Source organism: Amphibalanus amphitrite, unplaced genomic scaffold (assembly GCF_019059575.1).
Source record: "Amphibalanus amphitrite isolate SeventyFive unplaced genomic scaffold, NRLGWU_Aamphi_draft 001117F_arrow, whole genome shotgun sequence".
NCBI lineage: Eukaryota > Metazoa > Arthropoda > Thecostraca > Balanomorpha > Balanidae > Amphibalanus > Amphibalanus amphitrite.
This window is the reverse complement of record NW_024882611.1, coordinates 128,916-156,648: the sequence shown is the minus strand read 5'-3', so window position 1 is coordinate 156,648 and position 27,733 is coordinate 128,916. Positions and strand designations below refer to the sequence as shown.

At 55.2% G+C, this 27,733-nt stretch overlaps 1 protein-coding gene across 2 annotated transcripts in view; it reads right to left on the bottom strand.

Moving 5' to 3' along the window:
- Window positions 1-27,733, bottom strand: part of LOC122370275 (RNA-binding protein Musashi homolog Rbp6-like) — a 125,253-nt gene that overhangs the window by 53,766 nt on the left and 43,754 nt on the right. For both annotated transcript variants that reach the window (XM_043345740.1, XM_043345741.1), the window contains exons 4-5: window positions 26,043-26,127; window positions 16,330-16,371 (exon numbers count right to left, since the gene is read on the bottom strand). In XM_043345740.1, the coding sequence (XP_043201675.1) occupies window positions 16,330-16,371; window positions 26,043-26,127 (127 nt within the window). The remainder of the gene's footprint in view (window positions 1-16,329; window positions 16,372-26,042; window positions 26,128-27,733) is intronic.

The window sequence follows — 27,733 nt, the reverse complement described above, 5'->3', positions numbered from 1 at the left end:
CAACTCTGAAGGATTGGCAGATTGATGCGACTGAAATCAGGCTCATGGGACGGTGAATAAGTAAGTTGCCAGGTTCAAATTCGAACATTATTATTCAGCTTGATCGTATCGGCGTCAGTTTGATTCAAGACGAGTTAACTTTTCCTAGTTTCAGTCTTACGATTTCGTTCAGTCTCTCGACCATACTCTACGTAACCATGATCCAGAGAAGATTATCATCACTTGCATCACTTGCATTATTATCACCTTCCTTCCCCTTCCGGATCTATTTCCCCCGACTGACACTAGTCTCCTGTAGTGTTCGACCGGCACCGTCTGATGACAGACCTCTCTCCGGCAGAGGACTGTCTGCCTATAACCCTTTTCCTGGAGTTATTTTAGGCAATGTCTGCCTAAGAGGAGCATTTCCAATCTCCATCATCTGTCACTAAGACTTCAGAGGCATGTCTGCGACAGCGCCATCGTCTCCAGAGCCGTGTTTAGAAAGCCAGCTCCGTCACCATCTGTCTAAAAAGTCGTCTCCGTCTCCGTCTCCCTCTCCGTCACCGTCTCCATCTGCTTACAAAGCCGTCTACCGCACCAACAGCGTCTCTCAGGTCAGTGCGGTTTGTTGTTCGAGCGCTGCCCGTCGCTGCCACCGCCGCTCGCTGCGGAAGCCGCCACTCAGCACTGCACCAGGTGACATCGATCTTCCGATTGCACCACGCCGAAATCAAGGCCCCCTGCCCGGTGGCAGCCGCCCGCCACCTACCGAAGAACCTGGACGCACATTTGCGCAATGGCTCCGTGTCGCCGCGGACAAATTGTGATGGCAGTCGAGCAATCACGGTTAAATGTGCAACTCCAGTGGAGAGCTTTGAGCCAAATTGACGGCGAGGACGTAGGTGAATTGGATCACGTCGGGGTGCGTGTTTGACTGGACCGTTTTGTTAGTGGGTCTTTCTGGGCGATGAGACGCTCCTCCCCTTTCTTCACCTCCTTCAGTGGGTCACACCCCAGAAGCGACACCCTCCGTCCCACCACGCCCAGTCGGACACCACCACCGCCGGGTACCGCCGCACTGGTCCGCCGGCATTGTGTGATTGCCCGCGGCCATTACCGCTGGGGAGTCGGGAGAGACGCGGCCGCGGTCCGCCCGCCCGCACTGCGCGGACAAAGGCAGACAGTACATCAATCACATAGTGCGCGCCACATCCGCCCACCCCGGCCGGCAGGAAAAATCGGCCGAAACTCCCGGCGCTCCGCCGAAAAACATAGGCATTGAAAGCGGATGCAAAGGGATCAATTCATCATTTGTGCCTTTGAGCACAACAGGCATACATGCTTTTAATTAGTAAATAAATTTACTGATTTCTTTGACCACAGTGCGTTGCGCTTGCTATGGTTGTGGTACGCGTTTGGGTTGGTGTTTCCCCTCCGGCTATCAGCCGAGGTTGCTGGGGAGGCGGCCGATGCCGACCGACCCGGATAGCCCCACGTACCGCCTCAGGCAGTTTCGGTGACCCGAACGGGGTCACAGTCTCTGAAGGAGGAATCAATGACTTGCTACAGGATCACGATTGATTGTTGCAAATCAGCGCAGTGTGGGTCTTAAAGCAGATAGTGAAACGGCCCTGGTTCGCCAAAGCAATGACGTCAAGCATGCATAACTTTGGTAAGATATAGTGGTCCGAATAGCGATATCTTGAGCATCAAACTAGGTGAATGGCTGCTCTAAATCACTGGTCACCACATGAAGTGCCTTATTATATTATTTCTTATACGACAAATTATTTAGGAAACTTATTTACCGCCGTGAACTTACTGAATCAAGGAAAAACTAAATGATCCCTCAAAAATGTTACCCAGTAATTAGCTGAGCTCGACCTAAACTCAAGTGACGATTGCCAATGGATTTGGACGATTCCATCGCTCAGTTTTTACGGCTCCATCCAGTATTTATTGGAAACCGTTCGTCGTTGCCGACTGAGGATCGTCGGTCTTGGATCGACGGGGAGTGGTGATCGCGTGCACTGCACTGCGGCGCAATCAGCTGCGAAATCGATGGCCCGGCGTCGGCAGGCCCGTCTGATGGGCCTGCCACACCCGCCCGCCGCGCCTCCGGCCAGAGAGGACGGTCGGTGCGGCAGACAGAGGGCACTGGATGTCCCTGTCGGTCTGACCCCTCAGTGAGATGACTTTCTTTGACCATTCTACCATTACGACCTTGAAGAGAATGCGGAGAGGTCACGGTTTGAACCTGCATGAACGTCATGACGCAAAACGAATGAACTCTGGAACTGTCGAGCAGGTAGTTTCACACTTGACGCATCCACACAACTAAAATCAGAGTTCTCAATCACGCCACGTCAGTGAAATTGATATTCGGCCCACATCAGACCAGTTCACCAGCACAACTGCAGTCTGACGTGTCATCACGCCGTCCGCTCTTCAGCTCTCGGCAGTGTGTCTGCATTAGAGGTGGCAAAAGATGAAAATTTTGGGAACCAGACTCGAACCAGACCCGGCTGGACATTTCTGGAACCAGTGGGACCCGGTCTTAGTTGGAATCGGAACCACTTGGACCCGTTCCCCAAAAGTCAATTAATACAAATTACTTGTAGGTAACATTATTTATATCATGTAAAACAGCCTATTTCCTACTGGGAATACTCATGAGCTACAGTGTGCAAAGAGGCATTCACTTCATTCACTTCATATTTTGCAATAATGTGTAGTGTGCAAGATGTATAGTTAATGGTAGGAAATAGTAAGAAAATTAACCTCACTCTCATTCTATCTAAAAGTAAATTCCGGATTCGAAATAAAACAAACTTTTTGAGAAGCTTTCGGCATTGTGCCATCATCAGCTCTGGAGTTTTATTCGCAAACATTTGAGAAAATATGCATTTGGGCTGATAGTTTTGTCTGCAGATATTAACCCCGGGTCCTACCACACGCGGGGTTTATGGTAGGACCCGGTTGGACCCGTCAGAAAATTTCCAGGAACCGGTCTGGACCCATATGGGTCCAGACTGGTTCTTTGGACCGGGTCCTCGGGTCCACATTTTGCCACCTCTAGTCTGCATCCCGGCACTTCGACAGCTGGAGGGCGAGAGTCGCCGGCGTGACGGGAGCAGCTCTCTCCCCGTCACGTCACCGTGGGGTGTCACATTGCGTCAAGTCTGGAGAGATTACTGGCTGTTCTGACTGCGGATCGTGACAACTCTGAGGTTGTGTGTATAAAAACACATCCATACGCGGCACTTGGGTTCGCTGCGAACGATGTGAGAGGATATCCAAAGCGATGGCACCTTGAAAAGTGATGATTGATTGGGCTGTCTAAAACGTGATATGATATGGACGATCCTAACATGTTGCAGTAGTGAACAAAGCGGCTGCATGTGACAAGGCTTTTCAACAAGGGATGGACGGTCATCATCTTTGCCAATAAGCCGTGCCAGAAAGAAGTACGCATGTAATGACACAGAGAGGAAGAGTTAGCCTGACGGATACCCCGCAGCATCACTGATCTGCGCTTGCTGCTAAATCGATCGAATCTCTTCACAAACGTCGGACATTACCGAATAGCCCTTATAAAGCTTTTGCTTTTGCGTCGGTAGCCCCACTAGAATTCTTACAGCGTTGCTGGGATGCCTACAGGGCCGCTGGAATACCACCTCTGCTGGAACACCCGCCGCTGTCACGCTCGCGGCACTTCTGGAGCGGCTGGCTGGCAGCGACATGCACTATGATGGATCGGAGCACATTTGACACGGCAGCGCTCGGGCGCTAATGAGAGCGTCTGAGCCGGGCGCGCTTCATGCTCTTTAGCCACATCACACGGCGGTGACTGGCGCCCAACCGCTGACGAGCACCGTCAGGAGAGCGTGCTTCCGCGCACACGTGCCTTTGGATACCGCAACTGACACGCTCTGGGGCACCTCATCCTACCGCGTCTCACGAACATATGTCGCACTGGGTTGTAGGTGGTGATTGAGCTCGCCTGCATGATGAAATTTGAGGAGAACAAAAGAGAAGGAAGTGACAGAGAAGGTAGGAGTGGCCGTGGCGACCAGTACCGCCACTCTCTGAGTTTCGGAGGGCCGACTACTGAGCCGGTATCAGTTGCTGTCCGGCCGAGTCACGGTGATGCAGCCGTCACCGTCACCGTCACCGTCCGGTCGCTGGTCGGAACGGGTGCCGTCGTGACTGCTCGAGGAGCCGGTGCCACCCTCGGGGCCGCACGACACCGTGACTCGTCACATGTGAGCTGGCTGGCTCACGGCGAACGAGGCGAGTCGCCACACCCGAAAGAAATGGTGGAACCTTCTGGTCTACCTTCTGTCGCTGTCAGGTGATTGTCTTATCCAAAAGATCTATCTCATCGATGGAAAAATATCGTCCAGTCTGCCCATAGGAACTTAGCACTTATATGTACATAAGTGCTATAGATGATGTTTGATATGGATGATGTTTGCATTAGAATAAAGTAAAAATCCATATGAAGTCACGAAAGAACGCACCGATCCACTTTATTTCACCTTTTACCTCTTTAGTTGTTTTTTGCAATGCATCTTCTTCAGTCGTTTTGTATGGTAAACTTGTCCCTGCAGCTTCCCCCGCATGCCCGTTCAGCCCTCGGGACAGGGTCATTACGCCTCTCGCTGCGATGGCCGGAGGTGAACGGTACAGAACTGCCTCCTCCTCCTCCTCCGACCGACCGGCTGACCGGCCGGCCGGCTGACCGGCCTGATTTGGCCTCTCATTACCGACGGAAGCAATTAGCCTCGGCCACGGACGGGAAGGGGCAATGCTCGGAGTGGATCTGCAAAGGCAGATACTGGGACGACACCAGCCTCTGTGCATTGGCCACAGACTGAGAAAGGCATATCTCGGAGTGGCGCTGCGAAGGCAGTGACTCGGATGATAGCAGCATCTGTGCATTGGCCACAGACTGAGAAAGGCATAGCTCGGAGTGGCGCTGCGAAGGCAGTGACTCTGATGATAACAGCCTCTGTGCATTGGCTACTGGCGGTGGAACTGGAGCATGCGGGTGTGGTGTAACGGGACTGCTGGTTGATGTTGCGCCACAGAAGTCGGGCAGTCTTTCATGACAGCATTCCTGACAGGTGTATGAGGGCAGTGAGGGGGCAGCTGGCAGGAAGGGAAGTTCATGGTGCGTGCTCTAGAACAATAGCACTGGCTGCCGCCCGCGACAGCTGTCTTGCTAAGGGCGCCGGAAGGGTAACTATTGCGTCGTTTGGAAGCTACTGGAAGAACGCAATGGAGTGAATAAGCAGGTCGCGAATGTGCTTTATACCTCGCGGCTAGAGGTATCGCGGGAACACCTTCAAGTTCCCAGTTAGATATATAACAGCAGAAATGTAAGCTCTTCGTTCTTCTCACCTTATGTTATACTCATTGTTGGTCTGTAAACCATCGTAGCTCCACATCAACACCATAGTCCCATCGTGATTTACTTCACGACCTGCCGCACCGGGTCACGTCTCTGCATTCCCGCCGTGACCTTTGGTCAGGGTAGGTCAGTTCCTGATCACGCACACAAAACAGCGCTCAGAACAGCTCACGAGACCACTATCTCAATGCGTGCCGCCTCTCAGCTGGAGAAATAATCATGGGCCCTGATCTGATCTCGGCCGACCGGGCCGAACATCTCTGGGGCGGCGTTCTCTCCCGGTCCCGAGATGGATACGATGGCCGAACACAGTGGGAGAGCGTGACTGGCACCGATAGAATCGACGTCTTTAATCTCGACCAGTCCGGACTGAAGGGGTTCACTGCTTATAGCCAAGGGTCAGATGATATCTGTGGGCCCGGGCGGACATATTTCAAAAAACTCGGACAGCTAACGGCCGGGCGGTGGCGGTCTCTTTCCGCCTCCGTGGCGCGCGCCGGTCAACAGCGGTGCTCCGGGCGGCCGGGGCGGCACGACGCGTCCACAAAAAGGCGCACCAGTCCGCCGCGCGCCGGATAAAGCCATGCTTTCACCGGCCTCTGCTGGGCACTTTGTCGGACGATAATGCTCGGTGGCGAGCTGCAACGATAGCAGGATAAGCGGCGAGCCCGGCCGGCGGCGGCGCGCGGCCGCCGGTGGAGACCGGCCGGCCGTTCTGGCCCGCGGACACGGACGGGGCGTGGTCAGAACGGCGTCAGGACGTGCTCGGGTCATCAGACAGCCCACTGCGACAGGACGGCCGGCGATAAAACGGCCGCCTAATGGCCCCGCGGACATAGCGCCGCTCCGAATCTGGGCAGGTTCCCGGATTACGGTAACATTAGCGGGGCTCGCACTGGGATTGTCGCCAAGCACGCAGGACCCCGAGTCCCGCCCCCAGCTGCCCCAGCACGGGCGGCGGAGCGGCGACCAGCTGCCGGGCGGCGTTCGCTCGCACCCTGCTCACCGGCTATCAAGCGGCAAAAAGACGCCGGTGAAAGAGCCACGCCGGCTCGGGCGCACGTTCTCACAAACAAGCGCCGCGCCGGGCCGCGTTCACAGTGTGACAAAGAGGCCGCACTGAACACGGCGACGACAGCCGGAGCCGACTGCCGAACCCGGCCACGGTCGGTTATCCCGGCCGGTTCTGGATCCCATGACTGATTGTCCTTCCATCCGGCTGCCGGGAGCTACATGGCCGGAGCTGCTGCGGTTCCTTATCCCCACCATCTCCGGGTGTCTCCGGTGGCGGCGTGGTGTCGCGTGGAGTTCTGCTGGTCCATTCAGCGGGGACATATCGAGATGTGGAGAGGCTGGAGAGGGAGAGAGTCCGACCCTGATTGCCGGCGGCAGATCCTATAAAAACAAATTGTCAGCCTATCAGGTCCATCGATTGCTCCCATCTGTGGGATGGTCGACGGGAAGCCAGTGCAGACGGAAGATGGAGTGAGGTGAGGAGAACTGGCTAATATGGGGACCCACGAGCCACCAGCTGCCCTCTCTGACATTGACGACACCTGGGCTGGGGAGGGGGGAGGCTGGCAGACAAGGCCCGCAGAGCCCCCGCGAACGGATGTCCTGATTATGCAGCGAAGGGGACCGCCCGACACCTGCCGTCAACGACGTTAAGGTCCAGGACCAGGGCCCGTATTCAGGTCGACGGCGTAAGTACATATTTTTGCGTAAGTACAAAATTTGTATTCAGGTTGACATACTTAAGTATTATTTGAGCCGAAGCCATCTACTTACGCCATTTGGTATTCAGGTCGAACAGCGTAAGTAAGTTTGGTATTCTGGTCAAAAACTTAAGTAAAACCTACGCCAGTTGGTATTCAGGTTGACATACTTAAGTTAATGCGTAAGTAAATAATCTACCTACGGTATTTTCCCATTGGCTATGGATGGAAACTCGATTGCTTTATTTGCTATTACCATCGACATTGCTTGAATTCCTTAGTGACAAAGTGACAGAAGTGTTTCATGTTTATTTCGTAGGCCGGACTGAGTGACAAGTGTTTCATGTTTATTTCGTAGGCCGGACTAACACCATTATGGCTAAATTGTGATAAATGCATTCTCACCAAGCATCCATTCGCAGCTTAAACCGCGTACCGACGGGGGTCTGCGCCAACTTAGAACCGACGGGGGGGGGGGCGGATGACCGCCCCCCTGAAATCTCGAAAACGAAGCAAGATAGCGACAAGTGGTAAACGGCATGGGGTGCGCACGGGCAGGGTCTACAATTTTTACAAAGGTCATTGTCAGGTCAGGTCAAAGATGACGTCACAGAGGTCAAAATGGCGGCGCCTGATATGAAGAGATTTTTTTCTCGAATAACTTTCGAAGTGGCCAAGCTAGGAAACCCTCGCCGAAACCCTAGGAAGCCCTAGGAAACCCTAGGGTTTCCTAGAGCGAGGGTTAACCCTAGGAATCCCTAGGGTTAACCCTCGCCGTGCTGGTGGTCTGAGTTTTCCGTCTCGTGCTGGGGGGGGGGGGGAGGCGTTTGTAGGCCCCCGTCTAACTTGGCTCCTGGAAGAGCAGCAAAAATAAGCAAGGAAATACCACTGGCATGTGGTCAGGTCAATAGTCAGGTCAGCAGAGGTCATCAAAGGTCAAATTTCGCCTATTTCAAACAATTTTCGAAAAACCGACGCATAATTCTGGACCACCAATAGAGGAGCTACAGAGCCGCAGGAAAGCGCATTCGATAGCCTAGATTGAGCCCTAAGATTTGACTTCAGGTCAACAGTTAAGCCTCCATAGGGCAAAAAAAACTAAAAATAATCATTTTTATAAAAAAAAAAGTTTCGGTAAAAACTGTTGACTCAAGAGAGTAACGACATTACTTTTACTAGCATCGTGTTCCTCTCGTCGAGCCGTCGAGTCGAATTCACTCTAATTTGACATTGACAGGTCATTTTGAAAAGTTGACCTCATGTCAATCTCATGACCTGACCAAAAAAGGTATTTTTGCATATCAGTCGATCCGTATAGTTGAGCTGAACACATCTGAGGTACTTTCACTGCTCTAGCCTATCTCTATCTAAAGTCGTTGTCGAACAAACTGTAGGGGACCTCCCATGACCTGTGGTGTCCTGTGCCAAGGTCAAGTGAAGATCAGGTCAATGTCCTTGACCTAAGACGACCTTAGTTTACTTTTCGAGCCCATCATGTTAGGTACTAGGATATTTTTTGGAGATAATGTCGAATTTGGCAACCATTGTCCATTTGAACATTTGTAGTTTTGATGTCAATGGGCACAGTAGGGTTCCCCCGCCCCCACATGCATCCTCCAAATTTCGTCTCTAAAGCTTCCATAGAAGCTGAGATCTTAGGGGTCGACATTCGTCCCCCCCCTCCCCTTCAATGGCCGTAGTTCTCCGAACTCTTCCAATGCGCGTGATAAGTCAGCTAAATACGAGTATGGCTTGTTGTATTCCAGAGAAATAGACGAAACATGTAGGTACGACACGTAGTAACAATCTCAAACAAGCTTTCCGCCCGCTCTCATTTACAGGCTGGTGTAGGACATAGTTGGAGCACAGTCTCCTGCACCCAGTCGCCATTCCATCACCGATGCGATTCGTTGAAGGGCGAAGCTTTGCAGGCGCTGTTCTTCAGTGATTTTCTTCAGCTCCTCCAGAATATCTTTCTGGACCGCCAGCATAGCTTCCACCCGGGACCGGTGTTCTTCCCCTTCCCCCCTTCGCGGACGTTTCTTCGGTGGAAGCTGCGAAGTGCTTGGATGGTCGCCGTTGGTTACATCTTCCACAGTTTCCGACGTGTCCACGCCCCCCACTACACCGTCAACTGCCTCCTCCCCGATCACTTCAACTATCTTAATGCTCAGGCTGTTGGGAGGTGGCGGTGGAGGTCCTCCGCCGGTTTTCTTTGTTTCGGCCTTGTACCTGCCTACATCTTTCTTGGCTTGAAGCTTCAAGTCGTTCCACTTCTTTTTCAAGTCATCAGTGGTACGGCTGATCGCGGTTGCCGCCTGCATTTCTTCCTGTATCGTTTTCCATGTTTCTCTTTTCGTTTGAGAGCTGTTTCCAGGTCCAGAAAATTTCCCCAAGATTGTGGCTTTGTCGAACATTTTTCCATCGATGATCTTCAATGAAATGCATTTTACTCGATTTTACAACGCATTTCTTCAAATGCCTGTAAACGGTGAAAATTCGACAGTTGACCTGACCTGTGACGTCATCGGTTTGACCTAGGTCAATGAACTTGCGTCACAAGATAGGCCCCTGTTGGGGCTATCCAACACCGTTTGCCGCTTGTCGCTATGTCGCGTGGTTCTCAAGATCTTAGGGGGCAAATTGCCCCCCCCCCCCAGCAGGGCGCGTGGCTCGGCAGACCCCAACGGGGCGCCGGTTAATTTGACACCGGCTCGTGTCTCAACAAATGAATTTCCTAGCCACCATATGTCGGCCGGAAAAGACGTCATAATATGTGTATATGTTTTTTTATATATGTAATATATATTTATTTTAATATGTGTATACATTCTAAGATATATTTTTAAGATTTTAAGATAAAAACGAGTGAAAGTTTATTAAGTAATATGTAACTAATTAGCTACGAAGCTACGTCATCAAACATGCATGCATGAATGCATGCACATACATTCATAAATGCGTGATTCAAGCTTCCATTCTATTCAAAAAATGACTTACGTGTCCTCCGGAGCACACGTAACTTCACAATGATAAACAAATGGACATACTTACGCCAATCGTAAGTAGATTTGACATGAATGCCAAATATACGCCTCACTTACGTGCGCCGTTCGACCTGAATACCAAAATGCAAGATTTACGTAAGTTGTCTGGAATTGAACAATTTTTACTTAAGTATGTACTTACGCCAAAATGATACTTAGGCCGTCAACCTGAATACAAAAACTACTTACGCATTTGCGCAACTTAAGTAAAACTTAAGTTACGCCGTCGACCTGAATACGGGCCCAGGTGCTATTCCCGATAAACTGACCTTTATAATTGTGTGAAATTCATGGCTTGAAGTCTTGAAAGCGGGCTTGATTCATATTTCATATGTATGTGCATTCCTGCATGAGCGGGTCTCATTACTCCTCTTTCTATCTCGGACACGGGAGTAAAAACATATTCATGGTGGTTGCCGCCAAATGGAAACTGTAGGTGCAGCTACCCCGGGTCTCCTAACGCGCTAACGCTAACCGTCGAACATGCTGGCGGAGCGATCACCAGAGGTAGCCCATCCTCTGCCGTCGTCACTGTCGGCACTAACTCTCCATGCCGTCTCCATCGCCGGCCGGCCCCGGCGCCATCAGTGCGTTCCGTCGGTGTCGACAGCAGCGGGGCGTCGGTGCCGACGGCGTGCCCTTGCCGCTGTCGACGGACGCGCTGTCGGACGCGGACGGAAAGTCGATCGGAGGGGAATCGGACCCTAATCCGGCCACCGCCGCGCGCTGCCAGGGGTGACTCCGGACGGGGAGGGGAGGGGAGGGGAGTCTGCAGATGAGCCGCTCGATGGTGTGAAGTGAGCTGCAGCGAGAGGAGGGGGAGGGGGGGGGGGCACCACGCAGTGATATGTAGTGCGTTCGCTCCGGACGGGCAATTTATGGATTATCTACGGCCAGATTCTTGTCACATAAATATCCGGCGATGGCTCCGTGACACACCAGTCATTCACCCTGGTTTATGGAGAGACATTTGGGTCGCTCGCGTAACTCAGTTTCAGACAAACTAGCTCCATCAATCAAACTAGTTCAGCACAAAAATAAGGAACGTGAGCGTCACATATCAATCCAGACATTTCTCGACACGTGGTAGGCTGCCATCACATTACTGCCACATTGCGCCAATGTTTGCTGCTAATGAACCAGACAGAACACCTGCCTAAAAATGTCGTTTGCAGCACACTGTATTCCACAAATAGCTCCGCCAATACGTCTGTTTAGTGCTGCCGCGGAAACTGACGTCCCATGACTTCAACCGCAGTGTAATGGCCGTGAGCCCCCGTGCCCGACATGCGGTCTCTCTCACACCAGCGCGACACAGGAGCAGCACGCAGCGGCCAATTAATGGCACCCGAGCAGACAAGGCGACTCCCACCGGAAGGACGAGTACGGACGGGAGGGTCTGGAAGAATGGGCGTAATGGGCAGAGGATAGAGGAGCAGGTGTAATGAGCTCACCAAAGGCATACCAGGAATACTATCCTCGCTTGAACGCACACACTATGCATGTATGCTCATCAGTAGAAGCGTCGTAACTTGACATTTCTTTTAAGATTTATTGCGCCGTTGATGGATTCCTTCACACTAATGCGATGGCCTGAAGTTTCAACCTTCTGATTTGCAAATCAGTAATGAAAATTCGACCATTTTGTGGGTGACTTTGAGTTTGACGACGCAGTATTTTACTGCTCTGTCCCTCAGTCTTTACTGCTCAGTCTTCAGTCAGTCATCACGGGTTTCGGTCGGGCCATCGTCGTCCCGAGTTCTCACAGCTGAACGGTAAGCCAGTTCGTCGAAAAGCCCCTCTGAGTACGACCGCTGCAGGCGGGGATTTCGGGAGAGGTCATGGGTACGGAGGGGGCAGCGTCGCGAGAAGTGTCGAAATGCCACGGTGATCAGTTCGGGTGCGGAGAGCGCTTGGCGTAGCCCGGACGGATGGTGCCACTGATGGGTTAAGGTTCACCGATGCAGGGTGCGGGTACAGAATACAGATGCAGCTTCAGTCATCTCTTGACAGGGTAACACTCCGTCCTCGTCCTAAGGAGATCGAGCCTGACACTGAGTGCAGCGATGTATCTAGGAAACTTGTACCATCATTTAAAAGTCAACCAAGGTAGAAACTGTACGCCAACTGTGCGCCAAGGGTCGTTCAGACAATGTTGCTAAGTGCATGAAGTGCACAAAGTACCGGCGTCTTATTCATAAGGACTAATGGGTATAATCGCGCTTATTTCTTGAAATGGATGAGTGTACCACTACGAAAGAAATAGCTCTACAAATGGCCCAGCTCAATCATCGACTGCACGGCCACCTTTTCAACAACGCTACGCGTAGGCACAGGGGTGGGCCAGAATCATTCACCATTAGGGCAATTTCGGCGCATTTGATTCGCCTGCTATTAGTCGGTGGTGCGCCGATTTGATCGATTATTGATAAAGCAGCGTGCAGTCGGCAAGACAACTGGGCGAACACGAACGCAGAGCACGAACTGCGGTCCCTCTGCGCTACCAGGAGCCACTAACTACTAAAAGCACTACTTTTAGTTTCTACTTTTGAATTCCCCGTCGAACGTCAAACAGCGACAAACACTGGTCGGCACCATTCATCAACAATCGCAACTCGTGGCGAAAAACGCGGGCCTACCGCCTCGGAATATGAATGCGGACGATGCGGGACGGACGCTCGCCGTTCCGCTCCAAGCCCGGGCGAGGACGGTCACCGTGGTGAGGGGCGACTCAGAGCAGCGCTCGGTCGCTGGTGGTCACCACGTGTTAGGAATCGTGTTTACAGCTCGCTCCGAGGCACGGTCACCTCATAAAGGCAGCGCACGTCGCCTCTTATTTACGGCGACCAGCTGGGCAGACTGGCCGGCAATTACATCCGAGTAAAACGAGCCCGATTGGAGCCGCATGTGTCGCCGGTGTGCCGTCGAACTACGGAAGTTTATGGAGTGCGTGGTGGTGCGACTGTCCTCAGATCAGAGCTGCCCGTGTTGGGCCACGGAAGGTCGAGACAGACTAATAGAGACCCAGAGCCGCCACCGTGTCATAGAGACTGACGGTGCCACCCATCAGCGGGACGCATTTTAGTGCGGCGCGCGCGCGGCTGGTTTGAATTTGTGCGCTCTGATTGAAGCGGCGTCAGATTAATCACGCTATGATAAACGGGACCGTAATGATGTGCCGGTGAGCGGCGCGCATTAGAGCGACCGCCCCGGCCCGGAGGCGGTCGATATACCCGACGCACTGCCGTCGCGGCGCGCACCGCCGGCCACTTTACCAGATAACAGCATATTAGTCCACTCCCATTTGCCTCGCCGTAAATCCGCGCCGAATTCCGCTCTCGCAGCGTGTGTTCCCTCGCAGCTCGAGAACAAAACCAGCCAATTTGGCGGCGGCAATCTCCTTGCGTCGGCGCCGACTCCAGGCGGCTCAATCTGACCTGAGAACTCTCTCGCGTCTATCTGGTGTCATCCGATAGCACGGCATCAATTGGCCGCCTATTTACGTCAAACTGTTCTTAATTACACAGCACGACTTAATTAATGGCATAAAGAGCCGGCCCGGGTGGCATCCGTCGGTCGGCGCGGCGCTTCTGTTTTTGCTCGCGCTTCCTATCTGCCCGTGACGACGATGAATAGCAGGGCAGAAATGCGTCGCGTCGTGGGCGACAGTTCAGAAATGCCTGCGCCGCCGCCGGGCGCTCCCGCGGGTGGAGGGAGGGGTGCAGGGGAGCAGGGAGGGGGCGCCGCCGAGATATCGCGGAGGTGACGGAGCGTAAAACGGCCTGGCTGGAAAGTCAGAGGCTCGACGCTGCCAGAGGTGGAAGGGTGACGGCACGGGGTGCACCGAGTCACCCTGGAAAACGGAGCGGACAGAGGCCAGGCGGCTAATAAAGGCGTGATGCCAATTCACTAGAGTGCTTAATAATAAGGGTGCAATGCAATTGCACAAAATTGTTACTCCAGCTGGACGATGACGCTAATATTCAACAAAATGAGGCCAGAAAACGCGCAGTTTTCAGTTTTCACCTTGGCCTCAGGCTGTGGTTGTCCGATCCTATGAACCACCTGACCAGGCCAGTGACCACGTCTCGCCTTTGACCACTGAGCAGACCTCCTCCCGTCCGCCGCTCGAAGGGTCGGATGCAGTCCCCGGGCCGTCCAACTCCGTCCGGACGCTGTGTTTTTGCTGCCGGCTCGCTGCAGCGGCTGGTGTGGAGTTTACACAAACAATCCTCGCGATCGGTTAGAACCAATCACGGAGAGGGATAACAAACGCGCGCCTCCGACGATGACAGCGCAGATCGCCTCGTGGGGGGGGGGGGGGGGGGGGCGTCCCGACGGCAGATGGAAAATATTGAGGGTGACGGGTGAGGACTGCGTGGAAACTTTTAGTCATGCAAGCCAGTTCATGATTGTGGACTGCATGAAAGTAATCAGAACCCAGAACCAATCCAGTGCCGAACTGAAAGCATTAGTATTTCAGACACGTGATATCACGCAATAAACAGCTTTTATTCGGTCTCATTCTACGTCCATCTGTCTCCCAGGCCCATGTTCTCCGACTGTATCCCCCGGGCGGGCCGGAGCGGCGGCGGCTCGCTGCCGGCAGAAAATGGTCCTGTGGCGCCCTCAATGAGCGGTGCTTGGCCGGGCTCGATTGGGGCCGGCCGGCCGGCGCCGCCGTCCTCGCCTGGACCGAGCGTCAATGGTTCTGGCCGGCAGCCGCGTATTTATCTCAATACCGACGGCCATAAATATCACCGATCCAATTCGCGACGCTCCCGCGCGGCATCTATCTCCGAAGACGTGGCTCGGAACTGGCCGGGAGGCCCCGGGAAGATCCGGAGAGCCCGGGGGAATTCAGGAGAGCTCGGGGACTCGGGTTCGGGGATGGGTCTGTGCATGCCTCAAGGCTTGGTCTATGGCATCCCTAGGTGGGGTCTCTACCAAAGATGGCGTCTGTCGCTGGGACACGTGACCGTGGCACGCGGAGCGGAGTTCATGTCACCAGACACGTGGGCCCGAGCGCGTTCCTCAACCTCTCCCAGGAACTCTCCTCGGCGACGGGGGCTTGTCGATTCCACAGCCGGCGGAGACGCGACGGCGACGGCGAGCCTAGCGCGCTCATGACCGACATAATTAAACGAGCCGGCCGCGAGTGAAACGGAGACCGCCGGGACCGACGGGGAGGGGCAGGCTGTGTCGCCGGCGCCGCTGACAGCTGAGGAGGTTAGATCTGCTGCCGGCGGCGGAGCAGAGGTGCGACGCTGCCGACAGTCGCGCGGCGTCAGTGACGGATCGACACCGCGGCAAGACGAGCCGGCACCGACACACGGACACGGGGTCGGCCGACGCTGACGAGTCGCCGGCTCGTCGCTGTCGACACAGACCCGGCGACGGCCCGCTTGTGTTGGCACCCGTCGACGAGACGGCGGCGAGGAGAGGGCTGTCTCGGGACGGCGCGGCGGCGGCGGTGGGAGCCCAGGGGACCTGTCCGCGGCGGCGACGCGCTGCCGCCGCCGCCGCCGACGAGCGAGCATGGAGGGGGCTAGCGATTTCGTGGCAACTGTACCAAGGAGATAGCCGAACGGAAAGCAGCACATGCGTGCCGCGTACCCCATCAACGTGAAATGAGAACATCCGCCGCGTCGCTGCCGTTGGCGCAAACATGACGAAAACAGAACACCCTCTGCACACGACGGCCCTGCCGCGAGTCTCAGATTCCTGAGATACCGGAGTGGAGCGCGCCGTGCTTTTCGAGCCGCGGCCGGCGGCGGCGCGCCCCTCTCCCCGCGGAGGGCACGCCACAGGCCGCGCCGACACTGCAGGAGCGCACAGCAGAGGCGATTGTTGTTGGCGGGCGTGACTCAAGGGCCGGCGGCGCCCCTCCCGCGACCGATCAAAGGTGCCGACACGTGTGCCGAAAGCTGTGGAGAACGGTTTGACGAACTCGTGTCGACCAGCTGCAGACGAGAGGACGGTATAAACCGGGCTGACGGCGGCTGCAGCCGGCCTGGGAACGAACGGGGGCCCGCGGAGGTGGAAACGGAAGCCGGGGGGGGGAGGGTCACCAGAGGACCGGGGTGGTGGTGCAGAGGGCCAGAGTGGTCAAGGAGTTACAGATTACATAGTGACTAAACCGATAATCGAGACCGTTGAGAGGACTTACCTTTGGGTGCGCTCGTCGAGGGAAAGCCAGCTTGGGGTCGATCTGAAAGAAATTGGCACATGTTTAGTACATGAAGTCAAATGAGCGTTTTCACACAAGCAACCAGCTTAAAGAACTTTATTTTTTCGTGTCCAACAGCCCTTTGTTCGAGCATGCATTCGGAACAGATTGGCAAGTAAACAAATGGCAGCAATGCTGATTCACCCCCCCCCCCCCCGTACATTGACACGACCCGTCCCAGCTCGGGGCCACCTGCCGTCGACGGCGGCGATGTCGCTGCGTCGCCCCCGACGGCGTCCATCAGTCACCGACGGGCCGCACTGATGGCCATTTGCACCGACGGAGGGGGTCGGGGTGGGGGGGGGGGGGCGACGGCAGGTGTGTCCGTGCTGGGAGCGGGCCGCGCCCGGTCAAAGTTTAATCAGTACGACACAGGTGTGATGACTGTCACCCACGTGACGGCTCTGTCACACGCGCAGACATTGTACGGAGCACACTGAACATGCTGGCACATAGCGCGTGCTCATGAACTTACTGAGAAACATGCACAGACGGTGCAAACACCCTGGGGTCAGTGCCAATGCTTGAGGAAGGTGCATAGTCCGGAGCCAGCAGTACATGCTATGTTTGGCAGCGCACGGGGTCATGCGGGTGGACGCTCCATGAAATGGTTTCCAGTGATGGACATGCCTTGAATACTAACTGAATGAAAATAATATAATGTTTACGCCGTTACATAACAACATCATGACTTCGTGTTTTCTAAACTTGCAAGCGTTTCCGTCTTCAGATATGCTAATTAACTGACAATGCGAATATTATATACATATGCAATTCACCCATAATTAGGCAGTGAAATCTTGAACTTTTGTGTTTCCAGGAATCGAGATCAATTGCTTATCTCTGTTCAGTGTACAACTGCAACCAGCCACACCCCAATAATTCCCACCCTACCAACCGCATTCACAGTTGCTGTCGCTGTATCAATGTTCCATTGAATGCCAATTATCAGAGCAATGATGATACAGCACTGATCAGAGAGCAGCGGCGGTCAAGCGGAACTGCGACTACACGCATTCTTTCGTCTGTCCATAAACTAATGACCGTCCGTCCGGTAATCCGTAGTCACCCGCCCGTCAACCAGTGACTGTGTGTAATGAGTGTCTGTCCGCCAACCATTGGCTGTCCGTCAACTCTGAGCGGGTTGCAGCGATGACAGCCGCACAGCATGTAGCTGGGTTGAATTTGGACGGACGATTTATATCTTGGCTGACCTGCGATCCTCCGCCGGTTTGCTAGCCAGCTGCCTCACCTCTGCTCAGTTCGACCCTCAGCTTTGCTTGTCCTTCAGCGCTCCTTTGCTCTTCTTGGTACTGCTCGACCCTTCACTGTGTTCTGTCTCCGTCAGTTCTGCTGTTCGTTTCAGTGCCAGTGGTCCGTAACTCTGTGCTATCCATACTCATATCGTTGTTCGTTTTGGTCTCACCCAGCGCCCTCGTCACCGCTGTTCGTTTTGGTCTCACCCAGCCCGCTCGCCATTCGGTCAGCCCACCACTGGACCGGCTCCGTTCCTCGTTCTCACGCTCTGACCGGCCTCGCCGGCCGGCGGCGGCACGACCTCTAATTGCCGGGTGTTGGGTGTAGTTCACACCGGTCCGCAGGCCGCGGTGGCAGCTAATGCTGCCTGATTAAACTGTCACTGTTCTGATGGGGCAGCACCGATCGGGTGCTGGGTTTCTCACCGTTAAAGTGACTGGATGATGAGATGTGGAATGTAATGTGTAATGACTTATATCTATCTATTTGCGATGTTATGTATGGTCAATGCTGCCCTCTGCAGCTTTCAGCGTCTGAATTTGTCTCCTGTATCTCACAACGCACATTTTTGTATCTCGCAACGAACATGCCATCCTTAGCAAAGAGCGACCTCTTCTCATTACCTACTGTGATGAGCGCTTACCGCTGGCGAAGTCCCACGAGTTGGCGCTAACTTGCCAGCTATAGCTCGCTAACAGATTCCGTTGACGTCAGTCTCCGGCCGCTATCCCTTCAACACGAGCCGTTCCAGGTGTCGTCCAGCGGCCGCCTGTTCCAGATGGTCTTGTTGACGCGCTCCTCACTCACAGGGCTCGTCCCACACTGCAGCGTGTCTAAGTCAGGATGTGGCTGCTCTTAAACTCATCCTCTGGCGGTACGATCACACCCAATTTGCACATTTGGTGAGCCCTACTCCGGGCGGCAGCAAAGGGTGTCCAGTGTCCACCTTAGCCGTGGGTCAGGAGCTTGACAAAATTGTGAAATGGGGTGGATAGGTGGGCAATCAAACTTTCCTTCCTTTTAACCTCACCGATCGTAATCCCTACGAAAACTATCGGCCATCTTTGATGCAAGAGTGACTGAGAGACTGCTTGACGCCACTGGTAAAGTGCATGGGAAGCTCGCGACCACCGTGTTCCCCCATCCGCTGCCAACGGTACCCCGTTCACCCGGCGAATCAATCGAGGACGCCCGCGATGTCTCCACGTGAACCAGCCGAAGGAACTATCGAAGACGCGGCCAACTTGTGTGGTTGGCCGTTTTATAAAGGTCCGATTTTCAGGGAACGGCTGTAATTGATCTGCTATTGACGGCCAAGCTGCACGCAGCGCGTTTTGGTTCGGTTAGCCAGATAGTGGCTCGCCACGCAGCAAGTCTCCGCATTTCTGGATGGCTGAGACGCCGATGAAGCTATTTTACCCCCACAATTTAGCTTCCATTAAAAAGTTTGACCCAACTTCCAGCGGAACATGATATTTGATGAAAAGGATTTCTTTAACAAGGCAAGCTCTGCATGCAAAAGTTCAGTGTCGTACCGGTACGACAAACGACCGACCGGGGATGTCGGCATCCAAAGAATAATAATTGACTGAACACACGCATTGATCTGTTTTGATCGCCTTCGCGGTTCACTGGCCGGCATGCGCAGTACGTCGCCTGAATTCGGCTTCTGCCTGAGCGAACGGCAAATTAAAGTTGTGTTTTGTAGCGGTGCTGGCATGCAGTGACTGCAAATACACGGCGGCGACTGCTGGCCAATTCGGCCTGCCCGGCCGTCAGTTTGCGCTGTGGTCCAGAGCCAAACAATAACCGCACGGAATACCAAGCGAGTGCGCGGCTGCGGCTGATGAACGTCTTCAGCTCCATCACATCGGTCCGGTCCGGTGCGCGCGGGTGGCCGCTGGGGGCGAATGTACCGAATCATTGGAGATGGTTCCTTCCCATTTGGCCGACAGTTTTGATGGCACGCAGGAGGCTCTTGTTGCATCCTAAATGTTTCGCTCTTTCAGAACGACTTTCTATTCAAGAAAAACTTGCGATGAAAGATTTGAGAAACGTGACGGTACAGCTCTGAGTCAAGAAAAATTATTTCGGTCGCTGTAACTCTGTCCTTTAGCTAGGAATTTGCCTCTGTCCGGGGCGGGGCGAGAGTGTAAATGTCTACGCCAACAGATGCCGCCGGGCCTAGCCCACACTCGCCGATACGCCCATTACGAGCACCATTGCCGTGACGCGAGCCGGCCTCTGACGTCACGCGTGACGACGCGCCGAGTCACATTCCGCGTCGTGACGGATGGTGGGGTGTGCGCGCCCGATTGGAGAACTTGGAGACACGACGAGCTGGGGTACAGCCTCAGAAGAACCGGACGACGTCCCTTATAACATCTCCGAAACGTCTAGACGCTACCTGCGTGTATTCCTTGTGATGTTACTTTCACCGATGTCATTTCCAGAAACTCGCTGGGGGCTTTCGGTACCTCCCTCTCTGGAACCGGCGCCTGGTGCCGCAGCCCTGACGGGGCGGTTCATTCGATACCAGCTGGTCGTTCGCAGCGCGGACCATTAAGAACGCATCTACAGTCTGCAGCGGCGACAGGGCCGGTGTGGGGGAGGGCGCAAACAGGCCCGCGGGCGATAACGGAGCGCCATTGGGGAGCGACGCCGTAGTGCGAGCTGTTCCGAGAATAGCTGCGGACGGCTCATTTGGGAGACAGTTTCAACCTGTGGTTAATTATCAATGAATTTGCACGGCGTTGCGGCGATCTTGGTGGGTATGGTTCTGGGAAACGTAACAATTTTGCGTTGTAAGAATGAACTCGATTGCTTTCTATTCTTCTTGGCTGTAGCCCTCATCACCGCTCTCTTCTCCTGTTGAACCGGGCATGGGCCCAAAAATTGGTACTGATGGTAGCTTCGGATCGGACCCCGTCTGTGCCCTTTCCTCCCTCTTCTCTCCGGTCCTCCTCTCGGCAGCCTTGTGTCAATCAGTGTGGGGTACCGGCTGATGGTCATTTCGTGCACGTGCGCACGTGCCCCCGCGTGAAGCTCAGATGGTCATACACGTGTCGAATCGACCCCGCGTGCGAGCACGTGGCGGCTGCACCGTCGCTGTCCCTAAAAGGTCAGGCCGATCCCTGGGGTGTAGAGACATCTGAATGTGATGTGATGTTGAAAATTGGTGCATTATATTGTGTAGTGTAGTCCCCTCCCCGGGCCCCCGCCGGCTGGCAGCGGCGGCCGGAGCCAGTCCGACCTTTAGCCGGCCGGGTCAGGTAACCGGGACGGCCGCACCGCGGCGCCGCGCCCGGGCCGGCCGGGAGACGGAGTCGGGTGCCCGCCGGCGAGCCGTCGGCAAGGGCGCGGGGCACATTAGTCGAGTTGAATGTACACTGTTCAGTCTTGAGTGCGAGTGATGAATGTGTGAGTGCAATACACTACAAGTGGCGACAAGGATGAGATAAGCGGACTGCATTCAAGACGACATGTTCCAGTCACCGGCGCCACCGGAGTTCCTGTCGCGGCCGGGACAGCGTCCTGGGAGCTGGCGACAATGGTACGAGGACTTCCTGGTCTTCGCTGAGGCCAGCGGGTGGTTGGACTGGACGGACGGTCGTCGGACAGCGTTCCTGTTGACAGCAGTCGGAGCGGAGGCACGTCGACTCTACCGAGCTGCTGCTTCAGCTACCAAGCAGGAGAACATCGAACCTGGAGTAAGTGACACTGACGCCGGCGGCGCTGGTGCTGTAATTGTGTCTCAGTTCGATGCTGCTGTAGCTGTTTTCAAGAAACTGTTTGAGAGCGATTCTGATGTTCGTTCTGCTCGCTTGAAATTCCGGAAATGCACCCAAGGCCCTGATGAGTCATGCGTGATTTTCCTGGCCAACCTCCGCGAGGCAGTGGCCTGTTGCAGTTATGGTGCCCTGACTGACGACATACTGCGTGATCAGTTTATCGAGGGTTGTCGCTCTGACCAGCTTCGTGACAAGCTGATAATGATTGATGACCTATCTCTCCCCAAGCTAGAGGCTGTGGCCGAGGCCCACGACCGGGGCTTGCAGCGAAAAGCTCTGCTGCACGACTCATCTACCGGCGCGACTTCAGCTCCTGCGGTGGAGGTGGCGTATACTGGGCAGCGGCGCAGCACGAGCCGCAGTGACTCAGCGCGTAAGCAGACGCAGCGTCAGCCTCCTGTAAAGAAGTCAGGTACGTGTCGTGCCTGTGGTCGACCGGGTCACTGGGCAAATGACAAGGAGTGCAGAGCGAGGAACCTGAAATGTTTCAAGTGTAACACTGTCGGACACTTAAGCAAGTGTTGTCCTCGCTCTAACAAGACCGGTGCTGTTGACAATGTGCAGATTTTGTCCGTGTCTGCTAAGGATGACGTATGTCCGGTCGTTCAGACAGTGTCGTGCCCGTACTATGATGCCTTCATTGAGATGAAGCGTGTCAGGATGCTGGTGGACACCGGCTCGGCGGTCAGCATCGTCCCAGCGAGGACGTACTGGCAGCTCTTCAGTCACGTCTCTCTCCGTCCTGCGGGTAAGCTCGCCCAGTGGAACGGTAGCGGCATTAAGGTGCTGGGTAAGATGTCAGCTGACGTCACAGGACCGGACCAGCTCTCCGTTCCAGCGGAACTGTACGTGGCGGTGGGTGATGTACCGATCATGGGCCGTGATCTCCAGCATCAGCTCGGAGTCACGGTGAGCCGTGGCAGTGTCGTCTGCCAGGTGAAGCAGGATCAGGTGCTGCCAGCCATCAAGGGATTCGTCCACAAGGTGCGTCTGATTCCCGGAGCTGTGCCCAGCACGCCACACCTGAGGACTCTACCGTACGCTGTGAGGCAGGAGGTCAGTGACCATCTGGAGTCCCTGGAAGCCCAAGGAGTCGTCGAGAAGGTACCCTGTGGCTCTTCACCCTGGTTGTCTCCGATTGTCGTGGTCCGGAAGCGAGGAGGTGAGGGCCTGAGGATCTGTCTCGATCTGACGGCGGTGAACAAAGCCATTGTCGCAAACGGCTACCCCATCCCTCCGATGCAGGAAATGCTGGACAAGCTCCGAGGTGCCAAGGTGATGTCCAAGCTCGACATGAAGTCAGCCTATCATCAACTGGAGCTGCACGAGGAGTCCAGGAACCTCACTGCTTTCGTGCATGAGGGTCAGACCTGGAGGTACAAGCGGTGCTGCTTTGGGCTCAAAAGTCTTCCGCAGTGTTTCCAGAAGCTCATGGAGACTGTTCTGCAAGGCATCCCTGGTGTTCAAGTCTACCTGGATGACGTACTGGTCACAGCGCCCACCCGTGCAGAGCACGACGCGAGGCTCAGCACCGTCATGAAGCGGCTGAAGGACTACGACATCACGCTGAACAGGGACAAGTGTCTGCTAGGTGTTGTGTCGCTGGAGTTCCTGGGGTTCGTCGTGTCGGAGCGTGGGATCGAAATCTCACCAGATCGGGTCCAAGGTCTTCGAGACATGGGACAACCCCAGAACACCAAGGAGCTCCAGGCTGCACTGGGGTCCCTCGCGTTCTACAGCAAGTTCGTGCCCAACTTCAGCTCTCGGGTAGAACCTCTGCGGCAGCCGCTGAGGAAAGACGCCCCAGCCTTCCGATGGACGGAGGAGATGACAGCTGCGCTGGAGGATGTGAAGTCGGCGATCCTGAACTCGTCTGCGCTGGCACCGTTCGACCCCAGTCTGCAGACGTTCGTCACGACCGACGCCAGCGACGTTGGTCTCGGGGCCGTTCTCTCACAGATCCACCCAGACGGAGAGAGAGTGGTGGCATTCGCCTCCAGCACGCTCAGCGCAGCACAGCGCAAGTACAGCGTAACTGACAGAGAGGGCCTGGCATGCGTCTGGGCGTGTCAGAAGTGGCACAAGTACCTGTGGGGCAAGGAGTTCGTTTTGCGGACGGACCACGCTGCCCTTCGCTCTCTGCTGTCTGCCAAGGGCATCGGTCGGGCCAGTATGCGAATGTCTCGCTGGGCCGTCAAGCTGATGAACTATGCGTTTCAGGTTCAGCACATCGAGGGGAAGTTGAACCAGGCTGATGGCATCTCACGCCTTCCCGGCAGTCATGGGGTTGCAGAAGACGAGGACCAGCTGGTCGCAGCCCTGGAGGAGATGATGCCGGCGGTGAGCAGCGCTGATATCGCCGCAGCAGGCCTTGAAGATGACGAGGTCAAGGCGCTGATCTCGCAGATCCCACAGCGCTGGCCGTCGAAACTGAGGGAGGTGCCGCCTGTGCTGAAGCCCTACTTCAGGTACAGGAACGAGCTGAGCATCGAGAAGGGTGTGGTGTTCAGAGGTGAGAGGATACTTGTTCCTTCTGCCCTCAGAACCCGCGTGGTGACAGTTGCCCACGAAAGCCATCCCGGGATAGTGCGCACGAAGCAGCGTCTGCGCGCAGTCTTCTGGTGGCCAGGGATGGACGGCGAGGTGGAGACAGCCGTCAAGAACTGTCCCACCTGCTCTGTTGCGGACAAGTCGACCAAGACGTCCAGGACGCCTCTCATCCCGGTCTCGCTGCCTACTGCGCCGTGGGACAAGGTGGGAGTGGACTTCATTGGTCCGATGCAGGGTCCGGCAAATCAGAGGTACGGCATAGTGCTCACAGACTACTACTCCAAGTGGCCGGAGGTGGCGTTTGTATCAGAGCCAAGTACAGACGCCGTGATTGACTTCCTGACGTCAGTGGCGACCAGAGAAGGCTGGCCGAAAGAGCTGGTGAGTGATAATGGAACCCATTTCACGTCAGCACGGTTTGCATCGTTCTTGCAGGCTAACGGGATCAAACACATCAAGGTGTCCCCGTATCATCCAGCAGGTTCCGGAGCTGTGGAACGCTTCAACCGCAGTCTGAAGTCTGCCATCCAGATAGGTGAGCAGCAGAAGGCAGACAGGCGGCGGCACGTTCAGCAGTTCCTGATGGTGTACCGGGCGACGCCGCACGCCACGACGGGGCGCAGCCCGTCAGAGCTGCTGCACGGACGCCAGCTGCGGACGTCACTGGAGAACGCCGTGGTGCAGAGCAGTGACTGCAGAGGTGACGGCGCCATCCAACAGCACGTCCGGAAGAAGCAGCGAAAGATGAAGCGGTATCATGACCGAACGGCAAGGAAGCCCGACATAAAGGTAGGCGATCTCGTTCGCTATCGCCTGATGCCAAGGCCGCGCAAGGGAAAACCTCGGTTTTCCAAGCCATGTGTCGTCACCGCACAGCGTGGTCCCGTGTCGTTCGAGCTGGAGGGTGGCATCAGAGTCCATGCCGAGCGACTCTCCCCGTGTCATACATCTGTCCGCCGGCCTGACGTTCCCGGAGGAGGCGGGCGAGAACAGGCTGACGAGCCTGATCTGCTTCCTGACGACGCCGGCGGCGGCGCCGAGACTGTCGGCGTGGAGACAGCCGAGAGAAGAGAGGCTGTCGGGCCTGACCAGCTTCCTGACGGCGCCGGAGGCGGCGCTGGGACCGTCGCAGTGGAGACAGGCGACGGCGGAGCGGCCGAAGTCGACGTAGGTGGAGACGTCTGGAACGACTCTGCCGGGAATGCCTCTAACGTCGACGTCGAGGACGCCGGAAACATGGAGGGCCCGTACCGCACGCGAGCGGGACGGGCAACGAGGCGCTGGTGGAGATGAGCGCTTCGGGGGGAAGGGAATGTAGTGTAGTCCCCTCCCCGGGCCCCCGCCGGCTGGCAGCGGCGGCCGGAGCCAGTCCGACCTTTAGCCGGCCGGGTCAGGTAACCGGGACGGCCGCACCGCGGCGCCGCGCCCGGGCCGGCCGGGAGACGGAGTCGGGTGCCCGCCGGCGAGCCGTCGGCAAGGGCGCGGGGCACATTAGTCGAGTTGAATGTACACTGTTCAGTCTTGAGTGCGAGTGATGAATGTGTGAGTGCAATACACTACATATTGCAATGACGTTAACGATCTATAGCACTTAAACGTTACGTGACATTATGTTTCTTGTGGAGATAATGCTAAGTGCAAAAGAGTTGGCCAGATTATTTCAGGAAGTTCACCGATAAAGACCCAAAGCAAGCCAGCTGCAAAGCAACCTCAGTCAAACTTCACACAACTGCAGGTAAGGGAATGATACCTGAAAACAAAGCAGGATGCAGTCATTTTACATGCAGCGAAGCAAGTACACTTAATATCAAAATTCATATCTGCAATGAAACATTAGACGGTGAACAGGATACTGTTTCGCTTGATAATTCATCCAGTCATGCACTGAACAAACCCATGCAATCCAAAGGAATTCATGCACCAATGCATTACAGCCCCGGCACCATCACAAGCCCCGACACAACGAAACCAGTCCCATCCCGCACCAGATCGTACGGAGGCGAGACGACACAACAGTCACCAGCACCACACGTAAAGAAGGGCCAGAGTCCGTACCTTTTTGCCGTCTAGTTCATGGGTGCCGCTCGCTAAAACTTTGTCTACGCTAGCCGGGTCGCTGTAGGTGACAAAGCCAAAGCCCCTAAAAAGGAGAGGAGCCAGTTTGACTACGCGCTAGTTCACCTCACTGTATAACACTGGAGAGCACTAGAGCCTAGAGAGTCAATGACTATGGCAGAGAGTCGAACCCTATTGCACCTTTCTGCACACTGCAGCGCATATAAGAGAAATCTCGATCCAAGTCGTATAGCGACTGGAGACCGTTTGGTCTACTTACAGCGCTCGCAGAGGTACGGTAGGACCATGATCTTATGTGCGAGAGGCAAAACGCCCCCATTGGACAATTCATTGTACCCAATTCTGCACGTCTGCGAGCGCGTAATAGTCACGATTCTATAAATTATCTAAAAGCGCTAGATTGTGCAGATCTGGCTAGCCTAAATAAAACTGTCCTCGGCCATGGCACTGGTTACACAAAAGATTAAACGATAAGGCATTGTAAACACTCCTAGGCCTAAAAATACTCGTCTATTTTAGATACAGAAAAGGAAGGCTGGGCTCAAAATGTTAGTGACAAAGATGCATTTACCGATTAGGTGAAGGCTGGTTTTCATTGTCGTAGGGCCGGGGCACTTTGTGTTTCTAAATCATTGCGCATATAAACTGATTATTGTTGAATCACATTAGCTAAAACTTTGTTCCATTTAATGAGGACGTTTAAAAGTCGCAAGTGCTTGAATAAATAATGACGGAAGTTATAACAGGTTGGGCGGTATTTTGGTCCGCAGGTGATGCCGGTAAGGTGCACCTGTCATTCATTTCATTCCGGTTTGACTGCCGCCAACTGTCCACTGCGGTCCCACCAGACGAAATAGCTCCCATCGCCCACTGTCCACTGCAGTCAAACCGCACGCTATCCACCGCAGTCCCACTCGACGCGGCTACCCCACCACCCACTGTCCACTGCAGTCCCACCAAACAGAGCTGCTCCCACCGTCCACTGTCCACTACAGTCCCACCCCGTGGACTTCCTCCCACCACCCACTCCTCTCAGCACCTCCCGGCGCGCCGCCGCAGTCACATACCATCGGATTACCCGGGCCCTGGCCGGCGGACGCGGCGGCCGAAATCAATGCGGCACGCGCCGCGCTGCGGCGCCGTCCTATTGAGTACATCACGAGCGGCGCCGCTGAAAGGGGCTCGTTAAACGGGCCGCGCGCGACCGACAGACAGCGTCGGCCGCCTCTCGGCACGACCGTGACGCCGCCGTTCGGAGAACGCCGCCGGTCGATCAGTGGTCGGAATACGCCGTCCACGACGGCCACGACGGGCTCGGTGGGCACGGTCGGGACGACGGGCACGAGGGGGGGGGGGCTCGGCGGGTCATCGTCAGCTGTCCGCGCTCCGCTCTATGGCTGGAGGAGAAGAGGAGACCCACGGGATCAGAGAGAAAGGGATGACGGAGCTCGGTTACTTAGGTCCCAGCGTGGTGTTCTGATGGTCACTGTGCGGGCGATTGTCAAACGCGACACGTCAGTGGCGGCAACTGAACTGTGTATTACTGTAATATTGAAGTGTTGTGTCAATACTGAAGCTCGGAATAGGCTGCAGGCTTCATGTTTGTGGAGTCGTCAGTTTCAGGCGCGCTGCGTCACCCATTGCAAACAGGCTGACACGCGGCGCCATTG